Genomic DNA, 25,654 nt, shown 5'->3' with positions numbered 1-25,654 from the left:
AGCCCATATTCCATTCATCAGCAATCGCACTGGCTCTGCGTTTATAATATTTCCAGACTCCGGTGCCTTGTCACCACTTCTGCTGCTGCCACCCGGGGCCAAGGCAGCATCAACTCTCACCTGGCTGACTGGAGTAGCTTCCTGTCTGGTCTCCCTGCTTCCACCCTTTTTTCTCTCTACATTTTGTTCTCAACTTCAACAGCCAGAAAGATCCTTTAAAAATCTGTTAGATCATGTCACTCCTCTGCTCAAAACCCCGTAGGGGCTCCCTTTCACCTCTTTGACTACATCTGCTACACCTTTCGTCTGTGAACTCTGACTCAGCCATTCTGGTTTCTCTCTTCCTGGAGTACGACTGGCATGCTTCTGCCTCACGGATTCTGCATGTTACCTTTGCTTAGGACATTCTTCCTTCAGAAATCTGCATGGGTCACTCCCTTGCCTCTTTTAATTCTTTGCTCAGATTTCACTCGTTGAGGCCTTTCCTGAGCACCCTACTTGGAATTGCACCTCTCCTCACCCTCTTGCCCTGCTTTGTTTTCATCACAGCCCCATTATTTAGTATGCCGAGTGTATGTGTGTATTTTGATCATTGTTCATCTCCCAGTGCTGGCATGTAAGCTCCATGTGGATCAGGAATTTTGACAGTTTTGTTTACTGCTTTATTCCCGGCATCTACAGCAAAGCGATTGTTCAGAAATATTTGCTGAACTATGATGAATACATGAGAATGATTTCTAAAGTTCACTGGTACGTCACTTCCTGTTGAGACCCTCAAATACATCCCCATTCCTTATAGGATAAAATCCAAGTTCCCTAACATCACATCTGAGGGTGGAAAGACCCTGGAAACAGTATGCTAGTAGTTCCATGTTAACTTTTTTTTCTTTTTTTTTAAGATTTTATTTATTTATTTGGGAGAAAGAGCATGGGCAGGGGGAGGGGCAGAGGGACAAGCAGACTCCCCTCAGACCCAACAAGGGGCTTGATCCCAGGACCCCAAGATCATGACCTGAGCTGAAATCAAGAGTTGGTTGCTTAACTGACTAAGCCACCCCAGGGGCCCCTCCAAGTTTTTGTTTAAATTCCAGCTAGTTAGCATACATATCTTATTTCTTTCTGGGGTATGTATGCTTGTTATTTATTTATTTATTTATTTATTTATTTATTTATTTATTTAATTTATTATTATTTTTTTTAATGTAAGCTCTATGGCCAGTGTGGAGCTTGAATTCACAACCCGGAGATCAAGAGTCTCATGTTCTACCAACTGAGCCAGCCAGGTGCTGTGAATTTGGACAATTTTTAAAAATTTAATTAATTTATTTATTTTAAAAGATTTGTTTATTTATTTGAGAAAGGGAGCACACAGCGGGGAAGGGCAGAGAGAGAAATCCAAGCAGACTCTGTGCTGAGCATGGAGCCCGATACAGGGCTCAGTCTTACAACCCTGAGATCATGACCTGAGCTGAAACCAAGAGTTCAACGCTTAACCGAGTGAGCCACCCAGGTGCTCCTTAATTTTATTTTTTACAGTACTCTCTAACCCTAGTGTGGGGCTTGAATTCATGACCCAGAAACTGGGAGTTACATGCTCTATTGAGCCAGCCAGGCATCTCCATCAGGTTCCTTTCTTTTCTTTTTTTTAAAGATTTTATTTATTTGAGATAGAGCAAGCAAGAGAGAGCAAAAGTGGTGGGGAGGGGCAGAGGGAGAGGGAGAAGCAGGCTCCCCGCCAAGCAGGGAGCCCAATGTGGGGCTTGATCCCAGGACCCCAGGATCATGACCTGAGCCTAAATCAGACACTCAACCGATTGAGCCACCCAGCCCCCCACCGCCAAATCAGGTTTCTAATTCATAAGTGTCCGCACTATGTCTGAGATGTGGAAAGCACTTAGAAATGTCAGCATGCTAGATGGGTAGTGTGTTTGTTAGGTAACTTCTCCTCCAGCAGGTGTCCCCTGAATAAAGAAGCAGGTGGAGAACAGTCATTCCCACTTGTGAAGGTCTGTGCCCGTCATAGATGTGTTGGGAGATGTTTATATTGAATTTGATCCTCCTGCCAATAGATAGTTCTTTTCCTCAAGAAATAGAGTTGTCTTCACTTCCTAAAAACATTGAGAGCATCTGTGATTAACTAGCTCCTACTTAAAATACCTCAGAATCTGTGAATACACACAGGAAAAGCAGGAAGATGAACATTATGTGGGTCAATTAGTTATTTTCTCTAGACAACACTGCCTGTCACGATGCAGAAGATTATTGTCACCCGTATGGAGAAGATTGTAGTTATTTTTACTCTAAAATTTCCCACTACATTTTTAAAGAACAAATTGTTCAAATATACCATCTTAATCACTGTATCCTTTTGAAACTATACCTAAACCTTTGTTCATTACTAAGATTTATATTTTCCTTCTTCCTTTTCAGTACTTGTTTCTGTAGCAACCATCCAGCTGATGGTAATATTTTCATGAAACAAGGAGATTCAGAAAGTCAGTAATCTTTTTTTTTTTAAAGATTTTATTTATTTATTTGACCGAGAGGGAGAGACAGCCAGCGAGAGAGAGAACACAGCAGGGGGAGTGTAAGAGGGAGAAGCAGGCTCCCAGCAGAGGAGCCCGATGCGGGGCTCCATCCCAGGACTCCGGGATCACGCCCTGAGCCGAAGGCAGACGCTTAACGACTGCCCCAGAAAGTCAGTGATCTTGAAAGTATTTAATAGAGTTTCTTTATTTGGGGTAAATTTGGTTGTGATGTTAATCCAGTGATTTGGGTTGAACTGTTCCTTTTTATCCATTGTTGGTGGTAATCAATACTTAAAGACAACTTTCTTTCAGATGACTGGTTTTGATGTGCTTCCTGTTGTCACAGCTTGATGTCAGCTAACCATTTCACTCAGGAGTAGCAGGGTAGGAGATGAGCTGCTGCTTGCCTGCAGCGGTCAGGTGGCAATGCTGCTGGGACTGGCTCACCTGCCGAAGACGTTTGTGTGAGGCAGGAGACCAGAGGGCTCACGTACCCGAGTCAGACCATTGGTTTAGTGTCTGGTTGTGTGCAGGCCACACTGGCCAGCCAGCTCAGCCCCAGGCCCGAGAAAAGCACTGCAGGATGAAGAAGGGATCTAATTAAACGAACTGGAAATCATGTGAAAAGAATGGCTTTTTACTTCCCGTTCTGACCCTCTGTGCTTTCTCTTTACTTTGCTTTTATACTCCTTTGCTTCTTGGAGCTCTTGCTTTAGGAGGAACCAGGGCTTCTGCTGGCACCGTGACAACCCTAGGGTAGGTTACTTGGGAAGTGTTGCTTACCTGTAGAAACCAAGCTGCTCGTTGCCAGCAGCACAGACAAGTAGTAAAGTTCAGGGGTCGTTTTTTCCTGTATTTGGGAGGAAAAAGCCCTGTGAGGAATACTTGTCTTTTGATTGGAACCCGTATCGACAATACTTTTGCCAAAGGATTTAAACAGTGGCACCTGCTTATTAGCAAGAGCTATAAGGCTTGCTGCCCACTGCACCAAATGTAGGCCAGCACTTCCACTGCTGATTGATAGCTTAGCTTTTTCTTTTTCTTTTCTTTTCTTTTCTTTTCTTTTCTTTTCTTTTTTTTTTTTTTTGAGTCTAGTTAAGTGGAATTCACACACAAAAAGAAAAATCTCTCATGGAATTTTTAAACTTCCCCTGGTGAAGTGTTTTAACTGTGACATGTGTCTAATTAGGAATTCTGTCTCTACATATCTCTATTTTTAGTGAGGAGAAAACAAATATTGAAGACTGATGGTGTATTATATACAGACATGCTTTCAGATTAAGATGAGCCCTTGAGAAATTCAGTATTTAAAAACACACACAGTCAGTTGCCAGAACTGTTAACACCATGGTACAGGTTCCTTCACCAAAGGATCCCACACCAAATACAGCAAACATCCTCTTTAGTGCCTGCGGGACTGGTTCCATATGCGTAAGCAGCACAGTAAAACCTAGAAGGACAGCAGAGCAGCATCCATTTACTGGGTGTAATTATCTCAGAAAAACATTCTTGAATGCAAACCTAAATAGAGGCTGTTTCCTCGCTTCCCTCCCGTGGGACACAGATGCCCAAAACCCAGCCAGCCTAAGGTTTTCCTTTGACATGGGTTGTGTTCTTACTATTGGCATTGCTGGTGATAAGAACTCTGACTGCTTTTTTCACGATTCTGTTATCTGTTATCTCCACTTTATTTTTGATTTTTTAAAAGATTTACTTATTTTAGAGAGAGAGAGTATGGGGGGGGGATAGGAGCAAAGGGAGAGAGAGAATCCTAAGCAGACTCCCCACTGAGCGAGGAGGCCCACCCAGGGCTCAGTCCCACGACCGTGAGATCTTGACCTGAGCTGACATCATGACCTGGGCTGAAATCAGGAGTCAGACGCTTGGTCCGCTGAACCACCCAGGCGCCCTTATCTCCATTTTATAAACAAGGAGCAGGAAGCTCAGAGAAGTTAGGTAGCTCCTGTCGTGGAGTGAATGTTTCAGCTGGCCTCCCTCTGTCTCCAAAGCCAGTACTTTCCACTGTCACATATGTTGCCTCTTGTGGATCTGGAATTCAGCAGGAGACTCTAGAACAGTGTCTAAGACATTCAACAGCTTTTTTTTTTTTTTTTTAAGATTTTATTTATTTCTTTGAGAGAGAGAGAGAGAACAAGCGGTGGGAAAGATCAGAGGGGGAGAGAGAGCAGCAAGCTCCCCGCTGAGAAGGAAGCCCAATGCAGGACTCAGTCCCAGGACTGGGAGATCATGACCCGAGCCAAAGGCAGACGCTTAACTGACTGTCCCAACTTTTTTTTTTAAGTAGGCTCCATGCCCAGGGAGGAGCCTAGCACAGAGCCCAGCATGGGGTTTGAACTCACAACCCTGAGATCAAGAGTTGGACACTTCACTGACTGAGCCACCCAGGCGCCCCTCAATAACTATTTTTTCATTAAAAAAATTTTAGGGGTGCCTGGCTGGCTCAGTTGGTGGAGCATGCGACTCTTGATCTTGGGGTTGTGAGTTTGCGCCCCACATTCGGTGTAGAGATTAAAAAAATAAAATCTTTAAAAAAATTTTTAGGGGCTCCTGAGTGGCTTAGATGGTTAAGCGTCCAATTCTTGATTTCAGCTCAGGTCGTGATCTCAGGGTCGTGAGATTGAGCCCTGTGTCTGCTTCTCTCCCTCACCCTCTGCCCCTCCACCTCCTCCCCTGCGCACACACTCTCTCTCTCTCTCAAATACATAAATAAATCTTTAAAAAAAATAATCTTAGATGGAGCACCTGGGTGGCTCAGATGGTTAAGCATCTCCCTTCAGCTCAGGTCCATGATCTCAGGGTCCTGGGATTGAGCCCCTCCTCGGACTTCCTGCTCAGTGCGGAGTCTGCTTCTCCCTCTCCCTCTCCCCTCCACTTGTGCTCGCTTGCTCTCTCTCTCTCTCTCTCAAATGAATAATGAATAAATAAAATCTTTTTAAAAATTAAAAAAAAACTTAGACATAGTTTTTATTTCAATCACGTATTGCTCTTACAAGTACACACGTAGGAAAATATAATAAAAATGTATTAAGATATTCCTAAAACTTCACGTTTCAGAGTCCAGTGCTTCTCTGTCCCTTTTTTATTTCAAATCGTTGAGGTCCCTGGTTTTCTACACAGTATTAGTTCCTGTCAAGTAACCATTTATTAAATGAATCTGGTATTTTTTTATATTATAACTAAAGAATTTTATAATACCACCATAGCGTATTTGTATTTAACTTAATTTGGTTTCATACTCAAATTTCAGGACAACCAAAACAGTTACTAAGGAACTTACAAAAAATTTCACCTGAATTTTAAATGTGAATTTTTTCTTAAATTTCAGTCTGAGCTCCCTAAGAGCAGGAAGTCCTATCTTACCCATTTTTGTTTTGGTGATGTCTGGCAAATAATAGGCACTTAGTAAGTGCTTGATAAATGCACACTTACCAATTGTGAAGAAAGTAAAGATGATATTGCCAACCAAGTTGGTAAGAAGAGGTTGCGTGCAGTATTGGGAAGATCTGGGCCTAAAAGCAATACACTGGGTCATACATTAATTTATCAATTATTAGAAGAAATTCACCCTTATAAGTACAATACCAGAAGGCACTAACCATTGAATTCTAACCCTAATTCTGGCCCGAGGTTCATTTGGCTGCAGACAACTCATTTAATAACCTTGGTTCCTTTACCATGACTGCAAATTAATAGTACAAAAACAGCCCACAAGTAATATGAAGAGTTGTTAATATTTACAATAGGTGGACAAATAGTGTTTACCATCTTTCAAATTCATGTTAACCAGATATTTTGGTAAGAAAATATCTTGTGGAGGGGCGCCTGGGTGGCTCAGTCATTAAGCGTCTGCCTTCGGCTCAGGGCGTGATTCTAGCGTTCTGGGATCGAGCCCCATGTCAGGCTCTTCTGCTGGGAGCCTGCTTCTTCCTCTCCCACTCCCCCTGCTTGTGTTCCCTCTCTCGCTGGCTGGCTGTCTCTCTGTCAAATAAATAAATTCTTTAAAAATATATATATATATCTTGTGGAAATGCTGGCCTTCTGGAGTAAGGAAGTAGGCCTTACTGCACACAAAACTCCTATGACAGACGTTGGCAAGTTTAAATTAGGCTAATTACAGTGAGTGTCACAGTTTCGCTTTCTTTCTTGTCACTTAAGTAGATTCTCCGTTTTCAGATTGTTTTAGAATTTCCACATTTTTAGAGCTGCAATTTTTTTTGAATGTATCAAATGGCATTTGCTTTATTTGTCCAGTTATTAGCTGACTTCTTCTGCAAGCCTAATGTCCTCCATAGAATCTGAAATAATATATCAAGTCATAATCTGGTCACATATGTCTGTGTCACCCTCAGCCATGCAGACGTTAGCTCATGCGGGACTGTCAGGACTGGTCTCTAGGGAATCCATAGATTGAAACGTTGGTGCCCTTGTTCTCCCATTTCGTGGCTTCTTGTGCTAGGAGAAATCGTGTTAATTAAGGTAAACTCAATCTGCCCTATTCCCAGCTATTCTTTTGGTATTGAGATTTTTTGCTTTTCAAAGAGGCGAAGCAGGTGACTACCACTGATAAGAGGGGCAAAAACAATGGGGCAGGCTGCAGTTAAACACATAACAGGAATCACAGAGCACATCCCAACCATCTCCAGAGGTAAGACTGGGCTGCCAGGTAAGGGGGTTGGCTGGTGAAAGAACTTACCTTAGCAGAACATACAACTGGAGGACCAGAGCGGTGATTCCGAACAAGAACACTGTCACTTGCCTGCATGGGACACAGCGAGTTATATTTTACATTACTTCTTTAGTGATAAAATGGCTTCAAGAAACCAAATTTACGGGGCACCCGGATGGCTCAGTCAGCTAAGTGTCTGCCTTTGGCTCAGGTCATGATCCCAGGGTCCTAGGATTGAGCCCTGCATCAGGCTTCTTGCTCAGCAGGGAGCCTACTTCTCTCTCTCCCTCTGCCTCTCTCCTGGCTTGTGCACTCTCACTCTCTGTCAAATAAGTTAAAAAAACAAAAACAAAAACCTGAAAACTAATTGTCAACTGAGAGAAACAGCAGCCACATCAACTGAAAAACACCATGTATTATTTAAAAAAAAAAAGAAAATACTAAAAAAAAATAGTTTTAGAATATACCCCCAGACTGGCAATGGCACGTTGTTACAACTAGAACTAGGATATAGTTACAGGCCTACTGTGACTATTTTGGAAGGGATAACATCTTTTTAGGGGTGTAAATTCTGATCAGTTGTCAAGTCAATCATACTATTTTAACAGCCGATATAGATTGAATCATTTTGAGCATTTCTGAAATGTGACAAGAAAAGCCAGCTATTTTTTTTAAATGTTAACGTTTAAAAAACTGGCTTAATATTTACAAAATGTTTCATTAATGTTTACATACTGGTTTTTAAAACTTAAGAGAGTCAGTAATTATTATGTCAAGTATACTTTAATTTTTTATAAAATGATTTAAAAATTGGAAGTAAATTTTAGTTAAACGTCAAGACTGTCTCAGGAAGAAACGAGCTTTTTGTAATTGCGATCTGGGGAGGGACACTTACAGCCTGAGCCGGCGTGACCTCGGCAGCCAGCAGTGCAGGTGATACGCTGTGTGGGCCAGACAGAAGTGAATCATGGGGACGCTGGTCCTTGAGCACCTGGAACAAGGCACGGAGGATCCAAAGCGGCCCTGTTAGAGCTCCCAAACTACTTCTCCACCCATTTGTCCCCAGCTTGTCCCCCTTCCCAGCACAAGTACTCTGGTACTCTGCAGTGATCCAGAGGAAGGACTTTTCCTTGGAGAGGGGCAGATCCTGTTCTAAAGCCAGCCTGGGCTATGGTGGACACTCACTGTAACTTAATTCTTCTGTGCTTTTCAAGGTCTGAGCTCAAGTTGCCTTGTTCGTGGGGAATTAACTGAGCTGGATATTTGAGATGGGTTGAATGTGACAAGGGAGGAAGCTTCCTTTAGCTAAGAGATCAGCTTCCCCGAGCCCCTTCCCCAGCCTTCCCCTAGGGAGGACCTGGAAACCTGAGTGCATCTTTGTTCTGTCCTTCCCTGAACAACAGGCCGCTCCCTTGGGGACCCATACCTCCTGTTCTCAGCTTTATTGTTCTTGCTGCTCACAGCTCAGTCTCCTGAGGGGAGTGGTGCCTGAAACTGGAGGTGAGCAGGGCTGGAGCTGCTCTGCCAGGGGCAGGTTACCCTGGTTTCCATGTGGGCCAAGAATTTCTTGGAGATGTTGTATCCACCACCACTCCATAATCCCATGGCACTTCGTATGGGAATTAGGGGATAGTGATGGGAGGAGTGGGAACAAGCCTCTGGTGAACGCTAGCGTCATCTTTGAGCTGATAATTGAAAGGACATTTAAATCATTCTTACGAATTAACTCATTTTTTTAAGATTCCATGTGGAGCATTACTGACCCTTCTGTCCTTTATTTCTTAGCAACAATTAGCGTCTCTCTGATCCCTACCACTATGCTTTGTTGGGAGAAAGCCTCAAATGTTTATTGAATAAATGTTTCTTATTTCCATTCTCACTGACAACTTAAATTGAGGCACTCATGACTTTGTAACTGGCCTTCCTGTCTTGTTTGGCCCCATCCAATTAATCCCCTAGCATCACCATTATCAGTATTGTCACTTTCCTCATAAATAACAGCTAGCATTTATTTTTACACTGTGCTAGGCAATATGCTAAGCACTTTGCTGTTAATCAGAATTAATCCTCAAAGTATCTGAAATTGGTTGTCATTGTCTCTATTTTACAGATGAGGAGACTGAAGACACATAAGTGATTTGGTTAAGCTGGTAAAACTGAATAAAGGTTTTAAGTACCCATGTCTTCTTATTTTTCTAAAACAGTGTTTTTATAGACCCCTGTTGTCACTCCATTGCTCAGAAAGCTTCAGAGGTTCTCATTGCCTCGGGGGTTAACTGTCACATTCCTCAGCCTCTCAGCTTAGGAGGGATCATTTTCCAGTCTGCACAGCTCAGTGTAGCTCCTATTTTTCCTCTTGATGAGGCAGCCTGGGAGTCAGGACGCTGAGATGCTAGCCCTGGTTCCCCACTCCCTAGCTTTGTCCGGTGAGCATAGAATCTAAGCAGAAGTGAGTTGGTCACCCCGGCAGTTGGATGTAAACACTGTCGGGCTACAAATAAATGGTCCTGACGCAGGTCTTCCCAGCATTGGCACGTCTTAGAAGTGCACAGCGAGGTGCTGTATAGCCTTAATTTCCAGCTCATTCTCGACCCATTGTTTTCTCTGAGATGTTTGTAATACTGAAAAATTAGAAAAACCTAGATGTCCAATGAAAGAAGATTAACTGGAAAAATGAAATATCTAACAATAGCTTATTTTTTTGCAACAGGCCAAATGACTTTGGCCAAATTTTTGTGTGTTTGTGTGGTGAAGATTAAATGATCATGTGTGTGAAAGCATTTTATATGTCAAAAAGTGTCATACAACTGTTTGTTTATTGCCATTTATGGTATTTCTATGTTAATTATAAAAATAGTCTGACCTCTACAAATCATTCCCCAAAGTTCCCAAAATGCTTTCAGCAATTTGGCATCACTGGAATTATATTTATAAGCTCTCAGAATGATTATTTTGAAACATAATTTGGATATATAAGAATATTTTTTAACTTTTTTAGTTTTAAAAACTATATTTTGATGGTTAATAAGGAATGCTTATCAAAAAAATAATAATAATAATAACCCAGAACTGAGTGATTTGACTTTGAGGGATGGGAAGGTCATGTGTCAGGGAGCAGGAATTCCTGTTCTCTCAGGTCTTTCTAGCTCGGGGACTGAGAATCAAATTGAGATGAGAGAGATTAAGAGGAGAAAATCAAATTTAATAGAGTACATATGGGGAATCCGTATAGACATGGCAATTCCAAAGACAGTCAGACAAAATGAGGCATAGTATGGCATTCTGAGCTAAGGAGAAGGGAGTGGGGGTCTGGGATTTCAGAGGAAAGGAATGCACCTCACAGGGTGGCAAGAAGAGCAGATGTTTGGTAATTAGATGTTTGCCCTGCCATGCAGATGGGTCCCTCAGATAAAATTTATCTCTGCTAATAACCCTTATTCTGGGAAAGACCCCCAATTTAGATTCTTCTATGTAATTAAGGGAGGGGCAGAAGTTTCTCTTGAGCCTGCAGGGTCTCAAATGCCTTCCACTCAAAATAATCCACATGCCAAAGTGGCACATTCTGAACCCCTTCAACTGACCCCCAGCACAGTGAATGAAAAAGACCCCCCCCGAAGATACAACATTTTGCCATTTCAGAGCACTGGTGATAAAGAGGACATCCCACAAATCTGCCAAAAAGAAAAGGTCATGTAAAAAAGGAACAAGAGTCAGAATGGCATTAGACTTTCTTTTTTTTTTTTTTTTTAAAGATTTTATTTATTTATTCGACAGAGATAGAGACAGCCAGCGAGAGAGGGAACACAAGCAGGGGGAGTGGGAGAGGAAGAAGCAGGCTCATAGCAGAAGAGCCTGATGTGGGGCTCGATCCCTGATCGCCGGGATCACGCCCTGAGCCGAAGGCAGACGCTTAACCGCTGTGCCACCCAGGCGCCCCAGAATGGCATTAGACTTTCAATAGCAGTGTTGGATGCTAGGAAACAATGAAATGCATTCCTAATTTTATTCTTATTATTTATTCTTATTTTTTAAAGATTTTATTTATTTATATGACAGAGAGAGACACAGCCAGCGAGAGAGGGAACACAAGCAGGGGGAGTGGGAGAGGAAGAAGCAGGATCCCAGCAGAGCAGGGAACCTGATACGGGGCTCGATCTCAGGACCCTGGGATCACGCCCTGGGCCGAAGGCAGATGCTTAATGACTGAGCCACCCAGGTGCCCCTATTCTTATTTTTTTAAAGAATTTATTTATTAGAGAGAGAGAAGGAGCAGAGGAAGGTGAAGAGGGAGAAGCAAATTCCCTGCTGAGCAAGGAGCCTGATGCAAGGTTGGATCCCAGGACCCCAGGATCATGACCCAAGCCGAAGGCAGATGCTTAACCAACTGAGCCACCCAGGTGCCCCCAGACTACTGTTTTGAAGGGCAGGTTGTCAGGGAGTCCTATTTATTTGGTAGTTGATAATGTCATTATATCAGTTAACTGTGACCACAGTAGTGCATCACAAAAGTTTGGCAGCATACAATTATAAACATTCATTTTTGCTCATGAGTCTAGGGTCAGCTTGTGGGCTTGTTGATGTAAGCCCGGCCCAGCTAATCTCGCTGGGGCTTGCCTGTGTGTCTGAGCATGTCATCTGTGGTTTGGCTGGTGCAGGATGGCCCCTGCCACATAGCTGGTGTGGTTGGCTGTCCATCAGCAGGTGTACGAGCTCTCTCCCACGTGGTCTGTCATCCTCCAGCAGGCCGGCCCCGACTTGTTTTCATGGCAGAGGCAGGAGTCCAGAAGAGGGTGGAAGTGTGCAAAGCCTCAAAGGCCTGGCTCAGAACCGGCACATGGTTATGTCTGCCACATTGTTTTGTCCAAAGCAAGTCACAAAGAGGAGGAAGAAGATCCCATCTCTGTACGGCAGGAGCTGCAAATGCACTCTGAAAAGGAAGGGCGGAGAATGGGACTATCTTTGTCTTTGAAGCCACGGGTTTTTGTCCATCCCCTTGGAAGGTAGGACATCTAAAGGCCTAGAACTGAACTTGTTTCCTTTTTCCTTTGCAGACCATAAGCAAAGTGTCAGAATTTGCCATTCAGTTCAACAACTTCAAATTCTTAGCATGGAAAATTCAGAGAAGACAGAAGTGGTTCTCCTTGCTTGTGGTTCCTTCAATCCTATCACCAACATGCACCTCCGGCTATTTGAGCTGGCCAAGGACTACATGAACGGAACAGGTAGGAACAGGGCACTACCCCAAAATATGGCACTCTGGCATGTTGGGTATTTTAAGTTGAAGGAGTTTGAAAAAATGGCAGAATCAGGAAGGTCCCTCTGACCTCCTCCACACTGTTCTCCCCTGAAGCAGCTCATAAAACCTTGATGTGAGAGGTGCCCTCCATATACTGGGAGGAAAAGAGCATCCTTATTGCTAAGGACAGAGGGATGCCTAGAAGAATCTAAACTAACGGGCCTTGCTAAACTTCCCCGAGTTTACTACACTTACCTCGTACTCTTTGCCTTATCATATTTCTTGATGACTGTCCACTCCTCACCAAACCTGGATAAAAATACTCAGGTTTGACTGTTTCTTGGGGTCTTCATTTCCTTACGAAGGCACCCATATCACATAAACCTATTAAATAAATTTCTACATTTTTCTTCTGTTTTTCTGTCTTTGTCAGTTTTATTTTCAGACCCAGCCAGGGACCCAAGGAGGGTTGAGGAAAACCATTTCCTCCCCTGCGTAATGTGTTTTGTTACATAGATGATTGTGCACGTGCTGCTAGATAGATCAGTGGGTGCCCAGACTCACTAATAATCCTAATACTCAGGGAACGAAGGTAAAAAACGAGATCTGTTTTGCCCATCACATCAACAAAAATGTTTAAACTTGGTAGTGTCAAGTATCAGGTTTGGGGTGGACAATACACATCGATTAAGGCTTTTTACAAGGCAATTTGGCAATATTGAAATTTACATTGTGCAGGGGGATGGGGAGTTAGTGTTTCGTGGGGACGGAGTTTCGGTTGGAGAAGATGAGAAAGTTCTGGAGACGGACAGTGGTGATGACTGCACAGCAGTGTGAATGTGCTTGATGCCACTGAATGGTGCACTTTAAAATGGTGACTTCTATGTTGTTTTACCTCGTTGATAAATGAATGTGTGAATGAACCCGACTCCCTGTTTTTAAAAAAATGGTCTGGTATAAAACTATTTGATGATATGCTTAAAAATGGTCTGTTATACAATCATATTGATGATATTTCCTGTGCATAAAATCTCACTTGTTACACCTCACATCAAATCTGACTCTTTATCCAGGAAAATACAGAGTTATCAAAGGCATAATCTCTCCCGTTGGTGATGCATATAAGAAGAAAGGACTCATCTCTGCCCATCACCGAGTTATCATGGCAGAACTCGCCACCAAGAATTCAGAGTGGGTGGAAGTTGACACGTGGGAAAGTCTGCAGAAGGAGTGGGTGGAGACCGTTAAGGTGCTAAGGTAGTCGTGGGGAATCAGCTGTCAGTTCCGCGGGAGTGGGCTGGGGGCTTCTTGCCGTGTCTCACTGCTGCCTGTGTCTGTGAAATACAGATTTGCAAACTGTGACTCAGGTCGGGAGGGCTTGCGATGTAGGTTATTTCTTGGGTGTGGAGCACAGCAGCAGCCCGTGGGGGTTCCTTAGACTTTATGCCTTTCATCATGTTTTGAGATGTTTGCATGCTTGTTGCTATGTGTATCTCTACAAGAGAGAATACATAGAGAAGCTGCCTGGCCTGTCTGTGCCGTGGATGAGAAAGGCAAAGTCGTGAGACGTTGTCATTAATCTTCTTAAGTCTAAAAGAGAGAAGCGTGGTGCATGGTCATGGACAGCCCTCCTTTTACGTGCTGCTTCCATGACCACAGACGGGGGTTGTCCCAGATCTCTGTGCTCGCACCTTTGAAACAGTTCCAGGTGAGGATTCAGAAACTAGAGTGAGTAACATCTGATTGTTACTTATTATTATCTTGAGTATCAAAGAGCTTTCTGAAAAACCTTCATGTCTTATGTCTGTTCTTAGAGCTCTGATTCCTCTGGTTCTAAACATATCAGTTAGGGTTTCAACAGGAAATAGAAACCACTCTGAGTGGTGTTTGTTTGTTTTTTAAGATATTTATTTGTTTGTTTGTTAGAGAGAGAGCAGGACTTGGGGGAGGAGCAGAGGGAGAGTGAGAGTCCTCAAGCAGACTCCACGATGAGCGCCGAGCCAGCCGTAGAGTTCAATCCCCTGACCCTGAGATCACAACCTGAACTGAAATCAAGAGTCAGACGCTGAATGCACTGAGCCAGCCAGTGCCCCAAAACCACTCTGAGTGTTCTAAGCAGAAAGGCATTTAGGTGCTCGTGCAGGAGTGTCAAGGGGCTGGCGGCAGGGAAGTCGGGTTTGTTCCAAGGTCATACCTCCTTCGCTGCAGTCGGGTTCAGGAAGCTGTTTCTGCCTCTGCCACCACAAAACTGCGGTTCAGCTGCCCCGGGCTCCCAAAGTTGCCAATTGGACAGCGGAATATGGAGTCTGGCCACCACGCTTGCGCCGTAAGAGATTACTTCTCGGGCTCTACAGCCCAGAAAGATGGCTTCTGTCTCCCTTCTTCCTTCCGAGTCTCTCGTGAGTACGTCTCATCAGCAGAGTCTCTGTCACATCGAGAAAATGCCGCAAGGACCTCTGGGAAGTGTGTTTAGGGCAGGATTGGACACCGAGCCAGCAGACAGTATGCCACACAGCAACTTAAGAAGAAGGGTGACTTTTCAGGATTGGCAGGGAAAAGATGTTCCCTCTTCATTGGCCAGCAGTTCTCCCGTCAAACACCAGGCCTCTGCATGCCCACCTTACCCAGCCTTCCCTCTCTGGCTCCACAGCAGCCTCACTGTCCATTACATATTATCTCGGCTGCTCAAGAGGGCAAGGAGTTAGGGGCACAGAGGAGCCACACTTGGCTTCCTCAACCGTAGCTCATGTTATTTGGGTAACTTCACAGTTGCTGCCAATCCAGAAGCAAGCTGCACATAAGTCCTGCCTGGTCCCTTCCTTGCAGGCCTCAGGCACTTGTCCCCTCTAGGACCTTATCCTTGGCCTTGTGGCTCTCCATTACTAGGTCCAGCCACACTCCTCAATGGTCAGGAGTATAGGCTCTGGAACCAGACTGCTGGGGTTCAAATACTGGCTCTGCTACTTATAAGCTAAATGGCCTTGGGCAGGGGCACCTGGGTGGCTCAGGCAGTTGAGTCTGACTCTTGATCTCGGCTCAGCTGTTGATATTACAGTCGAGAGTTCAAGCCCCACACTGGGCTCAGTGCTAGGTGTGGAGCCTACTTAAAAAGAATGGCCTTGGGGGCACCTGGGTGGTACAGCGGTTAAGCATCTGCCTTCGGCTCAGGTTATGATCCCGGCGTTATGGGATCGAGCCCCACATCAGGCTCCTCCACTATGAGCCTGCTTCTTCCTCTCCCACTTCCCCTGCTTGTGTTCCCTCTCTGCTGGCAGTCCCTGTCAAATAAATAAATAAAATCTTTAAAAAAAAAAAAAAAGAATGGCCTTGGGCAAATTAGAGTTCTCCTCTCTCAATGGGGATAATAATTCTGCTATAATAGTGGGCAGTGAAAGAGTTGCTTTATAATAACCAAAACATTCACTCAATCAGATTGTTAATGAATGCCTCCTATGTCCCGGGGAATCTACCAAGAGCTGGAGTTGCAGCTCTAAGCCTTCACTTCCCTCCATTAGGGGAATAATAATAACAATAATAATATTTATGGCACAGAATGTTGAAAAAATTAAATCAAGTGATCCATGCAAAGGACTTAGTGTAGTGCTTAGCACATGATAAAAAACTAATGTTAGCTCTTGTTATTATGACACACACATAAAGCTTCGAATAGTAATAGCCACCATCTGTTGTTGTCCCAGGATCTCCTTGTTTTCTGTTCCCAAGAGCCAGTCCCCAGCACCGCTGGCCAGCATCCATTCCGACTGGTCAGGCATCAGGTGTTTCTGTGGTTAAATGTTTTTAATATCACACAGCCTTAACATTGGGTCAGAGGCTCTGAGGAATGTCCAGAGACAGAGTGTTTCAGTTGAATGTTGTGAGAAGAGAAATGTTCTATTGTTTTGTTGTTTTATAGACACCATCAGGAGAAACTGGAGGCTGGGAGCTGTGATCGCCAGCAGGACTCACCTATACCGGGAAGGCCCGGACAGAAAAGGAAGTGGGCTGAACAAAGGCAAGATTTCAGTCAAAAGAAATTGCTAGAGCCAAAACCAAAAGGTCCGTATATTTCATCAAGACTTACCGACTAGAGTAGATAAGATTCCAGAGCTGAGCAAGACCCCCTTTGTAATTTCATTTCATATTCAGTATTTGTGAGTGCCTGGAAAATGCCCCTTGTTAGTTTTTGAAGAGAGGGAGGGAAGGAGAGGAAAGGGCACCTTGAGCTTATTTCTCCTGCAGTGGTCCTTAACCGTTGTGGTATCTTTGATCTCTTTTGAGAATCTGATTCTGATCAAAACTACGAACCCTCTAGCCAGGAAAACACATTGTTGTGTTCAATTTGATGCCGGGAATTATTAGCAAATCAGACCCTGAGGCTGTGTTTTCTTCTTCCCAGATGTGCCAAAGGTAAAGCTGCTGTGTGGGGCAGATTTATTGGAGTCCTTTGCTGTTCCCAATCTGTGGAAGAGTGAGGATATTACCCAGATTGTGGGAGACTATGGGCTCGTATGTATTACTCGGGCTGGAAATGATGCTCAGAAATTCATCTATGAGTCTGATGCGCTGTGGAAACACCGGAACAACATTCACCTGGTAAATGAATGGATCACCAATGACATCTCATCCACCAAGATCCGACGAGCCCTCAGAAGGGGCCAGAGCATTCGCTACTTGGTACCAGACCTCGTCCAAGAATATATCGAAAAGCATGATTTGTATAGCTATGAGAGTGAAGAGAAGAATGTTGGGGTCATCCTGGCTCCTTTGCAGAGGAACACGGCAGACGCTAACTCATAAAATCCTACAGCATGATATTTTGGGCTTCCGGCTTGGGAATTTGAAACAGTCTGGGCGTTAGTAACTGGGAAGAGGAATTGTGATCCTATTTCATAAACTAAAGCTTTTTAAAAGTTTGGTAAAAATCAGTAGTAGATTAAAATCAGGTTTATCATTTTATTGGAAATTGCTAAGATGAATGTTTTCAATATGGTCTTTTTTTTTTTAAAACAATGTACAAATCCTTTAATCTTTAAAATGGGATTAACAGCACTAAAACCAGAAGACATTCGATTAAACTAACTACAAATAAGAAGTCAAAAAGGACATATTGGCTTTACCACATAAGAGGAGCAAAGTGGGAAAAGCAAGAGTCCATTTAAAATGCTAACTTTAGGAGCGCCTGGATGGCTCAGTTGGTTAAGTGTCCCAATTCTTGGTTTCAGCTCAGGTCGCGATCTCGAGATCATGGGATTGAGTCCCGTATCAGGCTCTGTGCTCAGTGCGGAGTCTGCTTCAGATTCTCTCTCCCTCTCCCTCCCACTCACTCTCTCTCTCAAAAAATTAATAAAATCTTAAAAAAAAAACTATTTAAAATCCTAACTTTAGTTATAAAGGGAATTAACGTTTTGTACATGCCTGTTTCTAGGCATTCTTCACCAAGGGTGGCCAAGGAAATAATTCTTAAAATAGTGATCTTGTAAAACGCACCACTGATCAGTCATCTTCAGCTGTGCAAAATACACGTTGTGAATGTGCCTGGCAGAGGCTTGACGCTAATGGGTCAGTGTCTCTGGCCCACGTCAGAAGTCGGCCAGTTAAGTTTTGCCAAGACGCATCTGCCTGGAGCTCCACCTTTGGAGGTTGGGAGAACGATCCAAGGCCTCAGATGTTCAGAAAGGTGCACCAGTGTTTCTGCTGCCCACACCAGAGGTAGAGAAGCAGTCTGGGTGTCAGTAATGGGGGAAAGGAATTGTGATCCTGTTTCATAAACAAAAGCTTAAGAGTTTGGTGAAAACCAGTAGTAAGTTAAAATCAGGTTACATGTTATGCATGTTCTCAGCACAGCCTCTTGTGGCTGTGGCCATCTGCCATCTTGCTATCTTCAGGAACAGCTTCTGAGATGACATCACGCTACCTGGAACAGAGAGAACCACAGAGAAGGAGGGACCTTATTCAAGGATTTTATTAAATATCAGTGGTCTTAGCCTTTCTTTCTTTTTTTTTCCTCTTAGCCTTTTTTTTTTTTTTTATGTATTTATTTGACAGAGCAAGAGAGCACAAGCAGCAGAAGGAGAGGGAGAAGCAGGCTCCCCGCTGAGCAGGGAGCCCGATGTGGGGCTTTATCCCAGGACCCTGGGATCATGACCCAAGCCGAAGGCAGATGCTTAACTGACTGAGCCACCCAGGCACCCCCCTCTTAGCTTTTCTTGATAGCTTAATAAACCAGAGATGAACAGAGATCCTACAAACATGGGAAATGCCACACTGGGTGAGCTCAGCAGTTCCTCCCGCTCAGAATTTCAGGCACTGACAAATGGCTGGCTGGAAGAACGCTCCATGGTCTCAGTCTAAAACTCTTGAGTTTCTGAAGAGCCCTGCTGTTTCTGTTCCTGCCTGCTGGGAATCTGCCATTTGTGAATTTAAGCAGAAAAAGAGTCTATCTACTTTCTTACCCTTTTCCCCTTGTCCTTTTATGCGCACTTTAACCGCAGTAGAACTCCCAAGTAATAATTGAGGTCATAGCTCTTAGGTTACAAACACAAGCTTGTTATATAGTCGGATGCTGATTAAAACTTTGTGGAGGTTTTACCAACTGGTAAAGCAATAAGACCAGAAATAGCTTTTTATAAAGTAGTTTTATGATTCATGAAAATCATCCTATGATAGAAACAGAACTAAAGTTAAATTTCTCATGAAAGTAGAATAATTTACTTTTTTGCAATCTCTGTTTCATACCTACCCCATTCTAGAGGAAGGGTTTATGACTGCAGAAGGAAAAAATACTTAAAACTGTGCGGTTGGCCTGTCAAATCTGAATGCACAGTCTGAAAAGGGGCAATGTGAAAGCCGGCCAGCGTACATTCTACAGATACTGACTTACTCTTTCTGAAGCCAGCAGGCAAACTTGACAAAAACCAGGAGGGGTGCAGAGACTGGCACCAGTAGGCTTCAGTCTCCGCTGACGGAGTGACAGGTTAGAGTCTCAGATCGTAGAGATGAGGGTCATTTCTCACCCTCCTTAGCTTTTTGGAGTTGAGAGTTGAAGCGATAGTGGAAAAGGACCATCTAGAAGCAGATGAAGGGGCGCCTGGGTGGAGCAGTCGTTAAGCGTCTGCCTTCGGCTCAGGGCGTGATCCCATTGTTCTGGGATCGAGCCCCACATCAGGCTCTTCTGCTAGGAGCCTGCTTCTTCCTCTCTCACTCCCCCTGCTTGTGTTCCCTCTCTCACTGGCTGTCTCTGTCAAATAAATAAAATCTTAAAAAAAAATATTAGAAGCAGATGAAGCTACCGAAGTGTGTAACTTTGATTTCTTCTGGAAAACTGTGCTTAGCTCATCTGAATGTGTCTGCAGACTGCAGAATGCTAGAAATGCTAGAAATGCTAGAAACTTCTCTCTTTTTTATTTTGTAGAAACTTCTCTTATACCGTGGTGCCTTCCTACCTAGAAGTGCCCACCCTGCTCAGCTGTGAGTATATTGACCTCAGGACCCACCGGGTAAAGCATTTGAGGACCTCCCAGGAGAGTTGGTAATAGTGAAATGATCCTATTGTTGGTCTATTTATGGATCAATACCTTTGTACATGGAACGTTAATGAGCTGCTTTTAGCTTTGTCCTAGTACCAAGGATGCTGCTGATGCCACAGCATAATAACATAGTTTTGGGTGACCTCGGGCAGAATTTCCTGTTTTGATAATGGAAAGTAGAACAATGAACTTTGCGGGGGAATAAATATTAATAATTGTTGTGACTTCCATTGAGGAAGAGGAAAATATGCCACTGTATTTCCTATTATGGCTTTTTCATAATCTACTTTTGTAATGTGAATTTTGAGTTTAGGAGATGTGTAAGGCTGGTGTTTTGTGTGTTTGATGCTGGTGTTTTTTTATGTGTTATACTCCTTTACCCCTTACATTGTATAATTTGAGTGCAGTGAATGAACAAAAGTCCTTTACTGGCAGCTTAATTCAGTTGAATGTACAACATCTAGAGAGATTTTTTGTTGTTTACCTGTTTAAGGGACAAGTGTGAGCAGTAAACCATTTAGATAAGAGGAGTGGGTTCTCCTTGGTGAGCAGAGTAGAGGGGTTGAGCCAGAGGCATGATTTAGGCCCATCTTCTTGCATCAGAGGATTCTGTTTCTTTTTCTGCCATCTTGAGGGTCTCCCCGAGGGTGGAAGGAAGCATTCTGGCAGGGTCGGCATGCATGGTAGTGGTAGGGGTGCTATTTTTCTTACCCCAACCTCTGATTCACTCCTGTCAGAGCCCAGAAGTCACTATATTGTGAGATGGGCTCCTTTACCATTACTTCCAGGTGCCATAGGACATCCCTTCCACTGCCGTCCCTATATTCGTTCCCACAGGCCTCGTGGTCTAGAACACTCAGCATGGCATCCACCCACCTGTGTCTGTCTCTGAAATCTGTACCTCGTTTACCAATGGTGCTGTCTGAACTTCAGAATGCCAACACTTACTGAGCACTTAACATGTGCTGGGCGGGTGTGAGGTGTAAAGAAATGAGGCACAATTAGGTGACTGGTATAAATGACACACCCGAGGCTTGAATGAGCAGTTTGTCTTCAGAGGCTGGATTCTTAACCTCTTTATGCCTTACGTAACATATTACTTTTCAAAGAATGAAGTTTTTGCCAAATCTTGAAGTTTTCATCCCCCCCAAGTGGATGAGTACAAATAAAGAACACTTTCAACATGTGATGGTCTGACAGTGACGTGTGATGTGTTCTGTCCACACAGAAGGGCAAGGGGAGCCTGCCCAATGTTAACAGTTCCTTGGAATAGGGGCACTGAATGTACAGAGGGAGGAGGTGGTAGGAGCCATAGTTCACTCTTCGGCAGAAACAGAAAGAACGTCACCCAGATGCCCGTGCCAGTGCCACAAAGCCACCCTGCAGTACTGTTGCCTGCAAGACAGAGCAGAAGGCTTCTGCCCTGGAGGCGTGTCTCCAGCACCAGGCGCGCCAGTCAGCTGACTGAGGCTGAGGATGCAGTCACTGACTCCCAGAGTCTCTCTGTAGAATAATGCAGTGACCTCCGGGGTCCTTCGAGCTGTGAAATGTGACCAACCCAATGGAGAGTTGGCACTGGCTTCTCACCACTCTGAGCTGCCACCTGTCCCTTCTCCGTGTGACCAGGAAGCATTTCTTGGAACGCTATTATTATGTGAAATGCCAAGCGGAGCGCACAAGTACAAGACGGTCTCTGCCATCTGCAGTTTGCCTACAGTCAGGTGGTGAGAAAACCAAGACTCCAGCTTGAGCATCAGTAAGGGACTCCCCAGAATCACTCCCGATGGTTTCCTAAACACGAGCGCCCTGGGGCCCTGCAGGCCAGGAAACCAGGGTGGAGGGCGGTCCACGGGGAGCGCCTTACACTAGGAGTTGTTTGTCATTTATCTGAAGGTCAAGGAGTCCTATTTCTGTTCTGTTTGGGGGGCTTTTGTTTTTCTAACTTGGGCAGCCTGAGGTGGGAGGAGGTGCTGAGAACAGGCATGCCACCACGCGTTACAACAGTTGTACTAAAGGCTTGCGGGAGGGTCTCAGAAACGGAGGACAGGCAAGGAAGAAAGGAAGTTTGTGGTTTTTTTATCGCTTGCCCTATTTGGTCCTCCCCAGGGTCTCAAGAACAACAGCTACGTGGGAAATCCGAGGATGAGTGAGAGCCCCGGATTTGGATGGCCTCGTTGGCATTTTCACTCTGCGGCACAGCACAGAGGAACAAGGCCGAGGGGCCCGGCGGGCTGTGTTTGGCTCAGCTCATGGAGGCAAAGTCCCAGCTACCTTCTCCAAGGTAGATTCTTGGCATCCAAAGTTTCTCTTGATTAATAAGCTTTAAAATAGTGCAGCTAGAAGAATCACTCCCACCAAAGCAGAAGACCTGAGCTTCTGGCCACACTGTGCTTGTTGAAATAGTAGTATTCATGAAGTGGTGCTTTTTTTAATATATATTTTTTTCTATCTTTTTCTTTTTTCTTTTTTTTAATTTAAATTTTAGACAGTTAACATACGGTGCAATATTGATTTCAGGAGTAGAATTCAGTGATTCATCACTTACATACAATACCCAGTGCTCATCACAACTGTCCTCCTTAATACCCATTACCCATCTAGCCCATCTCCCCCACCCCTCCAGCAACCCTCAGTTTGTTCACGAGTATGTGCGTGCACAAGTAGGGGGAGGGGCAGAGGGAGAGAATCCTCAAGCAGACCCCAGGCTGATCAGGGAGCCCGACATGGCACTTGATCCCACAACCCATGATACCACGATCTGAGCCAAAACCAAGAGTGAGACGCACAACCGACCGAGCCACCCAGGCGCCCCATAGTAGTATTTTATTTAACATTTGCTCAGTACTCTCAGCAAGTTAAACATGCTTAGAACAGAACCATAATTAGCTCTTCTGCCCTCAAACAGGTTTATATATATATTTTAAAGTATTTTATTTACTTGGGAGAGCACAGAGGGAGAGGGAGAAGCAGACCCCCACTGAGCAAGGAGCCCGAAGTGGGACTTGATCTCAGGACTCTGAGATCATGACCTGAGCAGAAGGCTTAACTGACTGAGCCACCCAGACACTCCATGCCCTCAAACAGGTTTAAAAAGGCAAATAAGCAAAGAGTAATTTAATTTTATTTTCTATATCAGGATATTTTCCACTGCAGGTAAACAGGAATTTCAACTCCAGGTGGTTTAAACAATAAGGACACTTACACCCAGAAGTGCAGACGGAGGGCCAGATTCAGGGTGCCTGGGAACAGTGAACCAACGGTGTCATCAAGGACACAGGGGCCTTCCATCCCTCCACTCTGCAGCTCACAGTGTCCTGAGTCTGGTTCTCCCTCAGTAGTAGGATGGTCTCTGGTAGCAAGGCTTCCCTGCTCTTATTCACAAGTGGGGGAAAGGCTGGCTGCCTAGGGCTTTGTTAAAATCAAAGAAACATCTTTCCCAACAGGCCTATCAAACTTATCATCATATATCCTTGGCTGATTCAACTTCATCGAGACCTGCTGTCTCTAAAACCAATCGCTGCCAAAGGAGGTAGGATTTCTGTGATTGGCTCAGTCTTAAACTAATCCAGATCTTACTCCTAGAACTGGACCAAGTTCCTTGATGGCAATGCTTCCCTGCCTTAGGGGGTGGAAGGATGGATGGCATGAAGTGTCAACAGTGTCCACGCAATTCTTTCCCCAACCAGTACGAGACTCCCTCAGGCAACACGAGAGTGGAATCCGTGGCCAAGTGCCCCTCATTCATTCCCATCCATTTCCGTCAAGGAGGAGCAGCGTTGGTACACAGGGTTAGGATCTCATCTTGGCTATAATCTTACAATTTACTTTGCCAAAATCAAATGGAGGGAAAGAAAGGGCTCAAATTGGCCAAGTAAATTTTACCCTTCTTTCCAGAGAGAACTTTTGATCCTAGTCTACAAGAAAGGTCTGAGAACTGTGGAGGAGAAGATTACTCTTCATCCCATGGCCAAGCTCAATCTATGTCCACTTCAACTGAAATTCAACTCTATCCATACTAGATGGCCCTTGCTCAACCTGGCCAACAGCCATACCGACCAGCACAGATGCCAACATGTTATTAGTTATTTCTGTGACTTTCATTTCAGGCCAACAGTTAGAACAATAAGATATTAAGGGTAGGAAGCAAGTATGACTTCTCTGTGTCCTATTCACTTTGTTTTCCGGAATTTAAATGGGCTTCATGCTCCAGAAATCTGGTCAGAGTTCAACGTTCTGTGCTCATTAAATGGCAAGATAGAGCTAATCCAGGATTTGATATCAGCCTGTCATATTCCACCAAAGGAATCAATGTCTTATAGTTAGGAGAATCTGGGCGAGGCAGGGTCACTCTTGTTTCTCAGTAAAAATGGCATTTCTCCTTTGGAAAAGCCATTCATTCAACAAACATTTACGGAGCACTTGCCAGGCACTGTGCTAGGCCCTGGAGATGCTGTAGAGGCAAATGAGATGAGCGTGGTCTCTGCCCTTGAAATTTTAATGAAAAAGGGAGTCAGTAAACAAACCAAAAAAAGATACTTTTGGATTATGATAATTATGAAAGAAGTAAGCAGAGATGTGATGCAGAGTAAATGGATATGAGAAATATATCAGAAGACTGTCTAAAAAGGTGACTCAGAGATTATTGAAAAAAGTCAAGTATTTTTTTGTCCAAGTTCTAAACCAACTGAAAAATAAGATAAAAAAGCAACAAATGAATGAAAATAACATTTAAAAACTTTTTTTTTTAAAGTAATCTCTACACCCAAGGTGGGCTCAAACTCATGACCCTAAGATCAACAGTTGCACACTCCATGGACTGAGCCAGTCAGGCGCCCGCAAAATAGCATCTTTATGACTGAGAAAGTCTGATAAATGTTCGAAGTTGAAGCCTGCCTGAGGGTCAAAGCGGAATAGGTAACCGTGACAGACTATGTGTTTTCCAAGATGGCTGTTAGAAGATCTCCCAACCCACTTGCTCTTCTTACAATGTGACATTGAGAAATGAGGTCCAAGTTCCCTCCCTTTGGATTTGGGTAGGCGTGTGACTCTGGTGGAAATGACATTATGTGACTTTGGAGACTCGGGCATAAGAGACAGTACAGCGTCTTACTGGTTCTCTTGGGATGCTCCCTCTCAAAACCCAGCCACCCATGCTGTGAGGAAGCCCAAGCAGCTGGTGGACAGCCCCCCCACCCCACCCCATGGAAAGGAACCTGGCTTCTGGCCCATAGCCCTGGCTGGGCTCCAAGCTAAGATAGCCAGCATTAATTTGCCAATGGTGAGAATAAGCCATTTTGGAAATGTCTTCTCCTACCCTGCCAACTGGAGTCAAGTTATCCCAGCTAATGCTACATGGAGCTGGGATGAGCTGTCCCCTGTGAGCCATCCCCAAATTGCAGATTTAAGAGGAAATTAATGTTTTTTTGTTCTTTTTAAGCCATTAAATTGGGGGGGCAATAATAGCTTATATACCAACTCCCCTAGTCTAGACTTTGGAACAGTCTACCAGAGGGAAAGTTTCGGTTTGTAAAAAAAAAAAAAAACAAAACAAAACACTCTCAAGTCTGTATCAAAAGGGGAGAAGAAAAAAATGGAAATACCCTGCACCTAGAGAAGAATGGTTTAGTGGCTGTTGCCCTCAGGCAAGCAACACATTCTAGGTTTTCCTGGAACTTTT

At 44.1% G+C, this 25,654-nt stretch overlaps 1 protein-coding gene across 3 annotated transcripts in view; it reads left to right on the top strand.

Moving 5' to 3' along the window:
- NMNAT1 (nicotinamide nucleotide adenylyltransferase 1) overlaps positions 1-25,530 on the top strand; it is a 30,276-nt gene extending 4,746 nt beyond the window's left edge. The window contains exons 3-8 of one of the 3 annotated variants that reach the window (XR_015722752.1): positions 12,267-12,437; positions 13,525-13,708; positions 16,365-16,507; positions 16,848-21,733; positions 22,084-22,258; positions 22,463-25,530. Coding sequence is in view for 2 of the 3 variants with exons in the window: in XM_045776830.2 (XP_045632786.1) it covers positions 12,323-12,437; positions 13,525-13,708; positions 16,365-16,507; positions 16,848-17,248 (843 nt within the window). In the remaining variant the exon portion in view is untranslated. Of the gene's footprint in view, positions 1-12,266; positions 12,438-13,524; positions 13,709-16,364; positions 16,508-16,847; positions 21,734-22,083; positions 22,259-22,462 lie in introns of those variants that run through there. The other 2 variants (XM_045776831.2, XM_045776830.2) reach the window with 2 other exon arrangements.
- The last annotated feature ends 124 nt before the right edge of the window (positions 25,531-25,654 follow it).

Source organism: Ursus americanus, chromosome 33 (genome assembly GCF_024610735.1).
Source record: "Ursus americanus isolate L20-20 chromosome 33, mUrsAme1.1.p, whole genome shotgun sequence".
Classification (NCBI taxonomy): domain Eukaryota; kingdom Metazoa; phylum Chordata; class Mammalia; order Carnivora; family Ursidae; genus Ursus; species Ursus americanus.
Note: the sequence above shows the minus strand (reverse complement) of the source record. Positions and strands in the feature narration are given on the sequence as shown.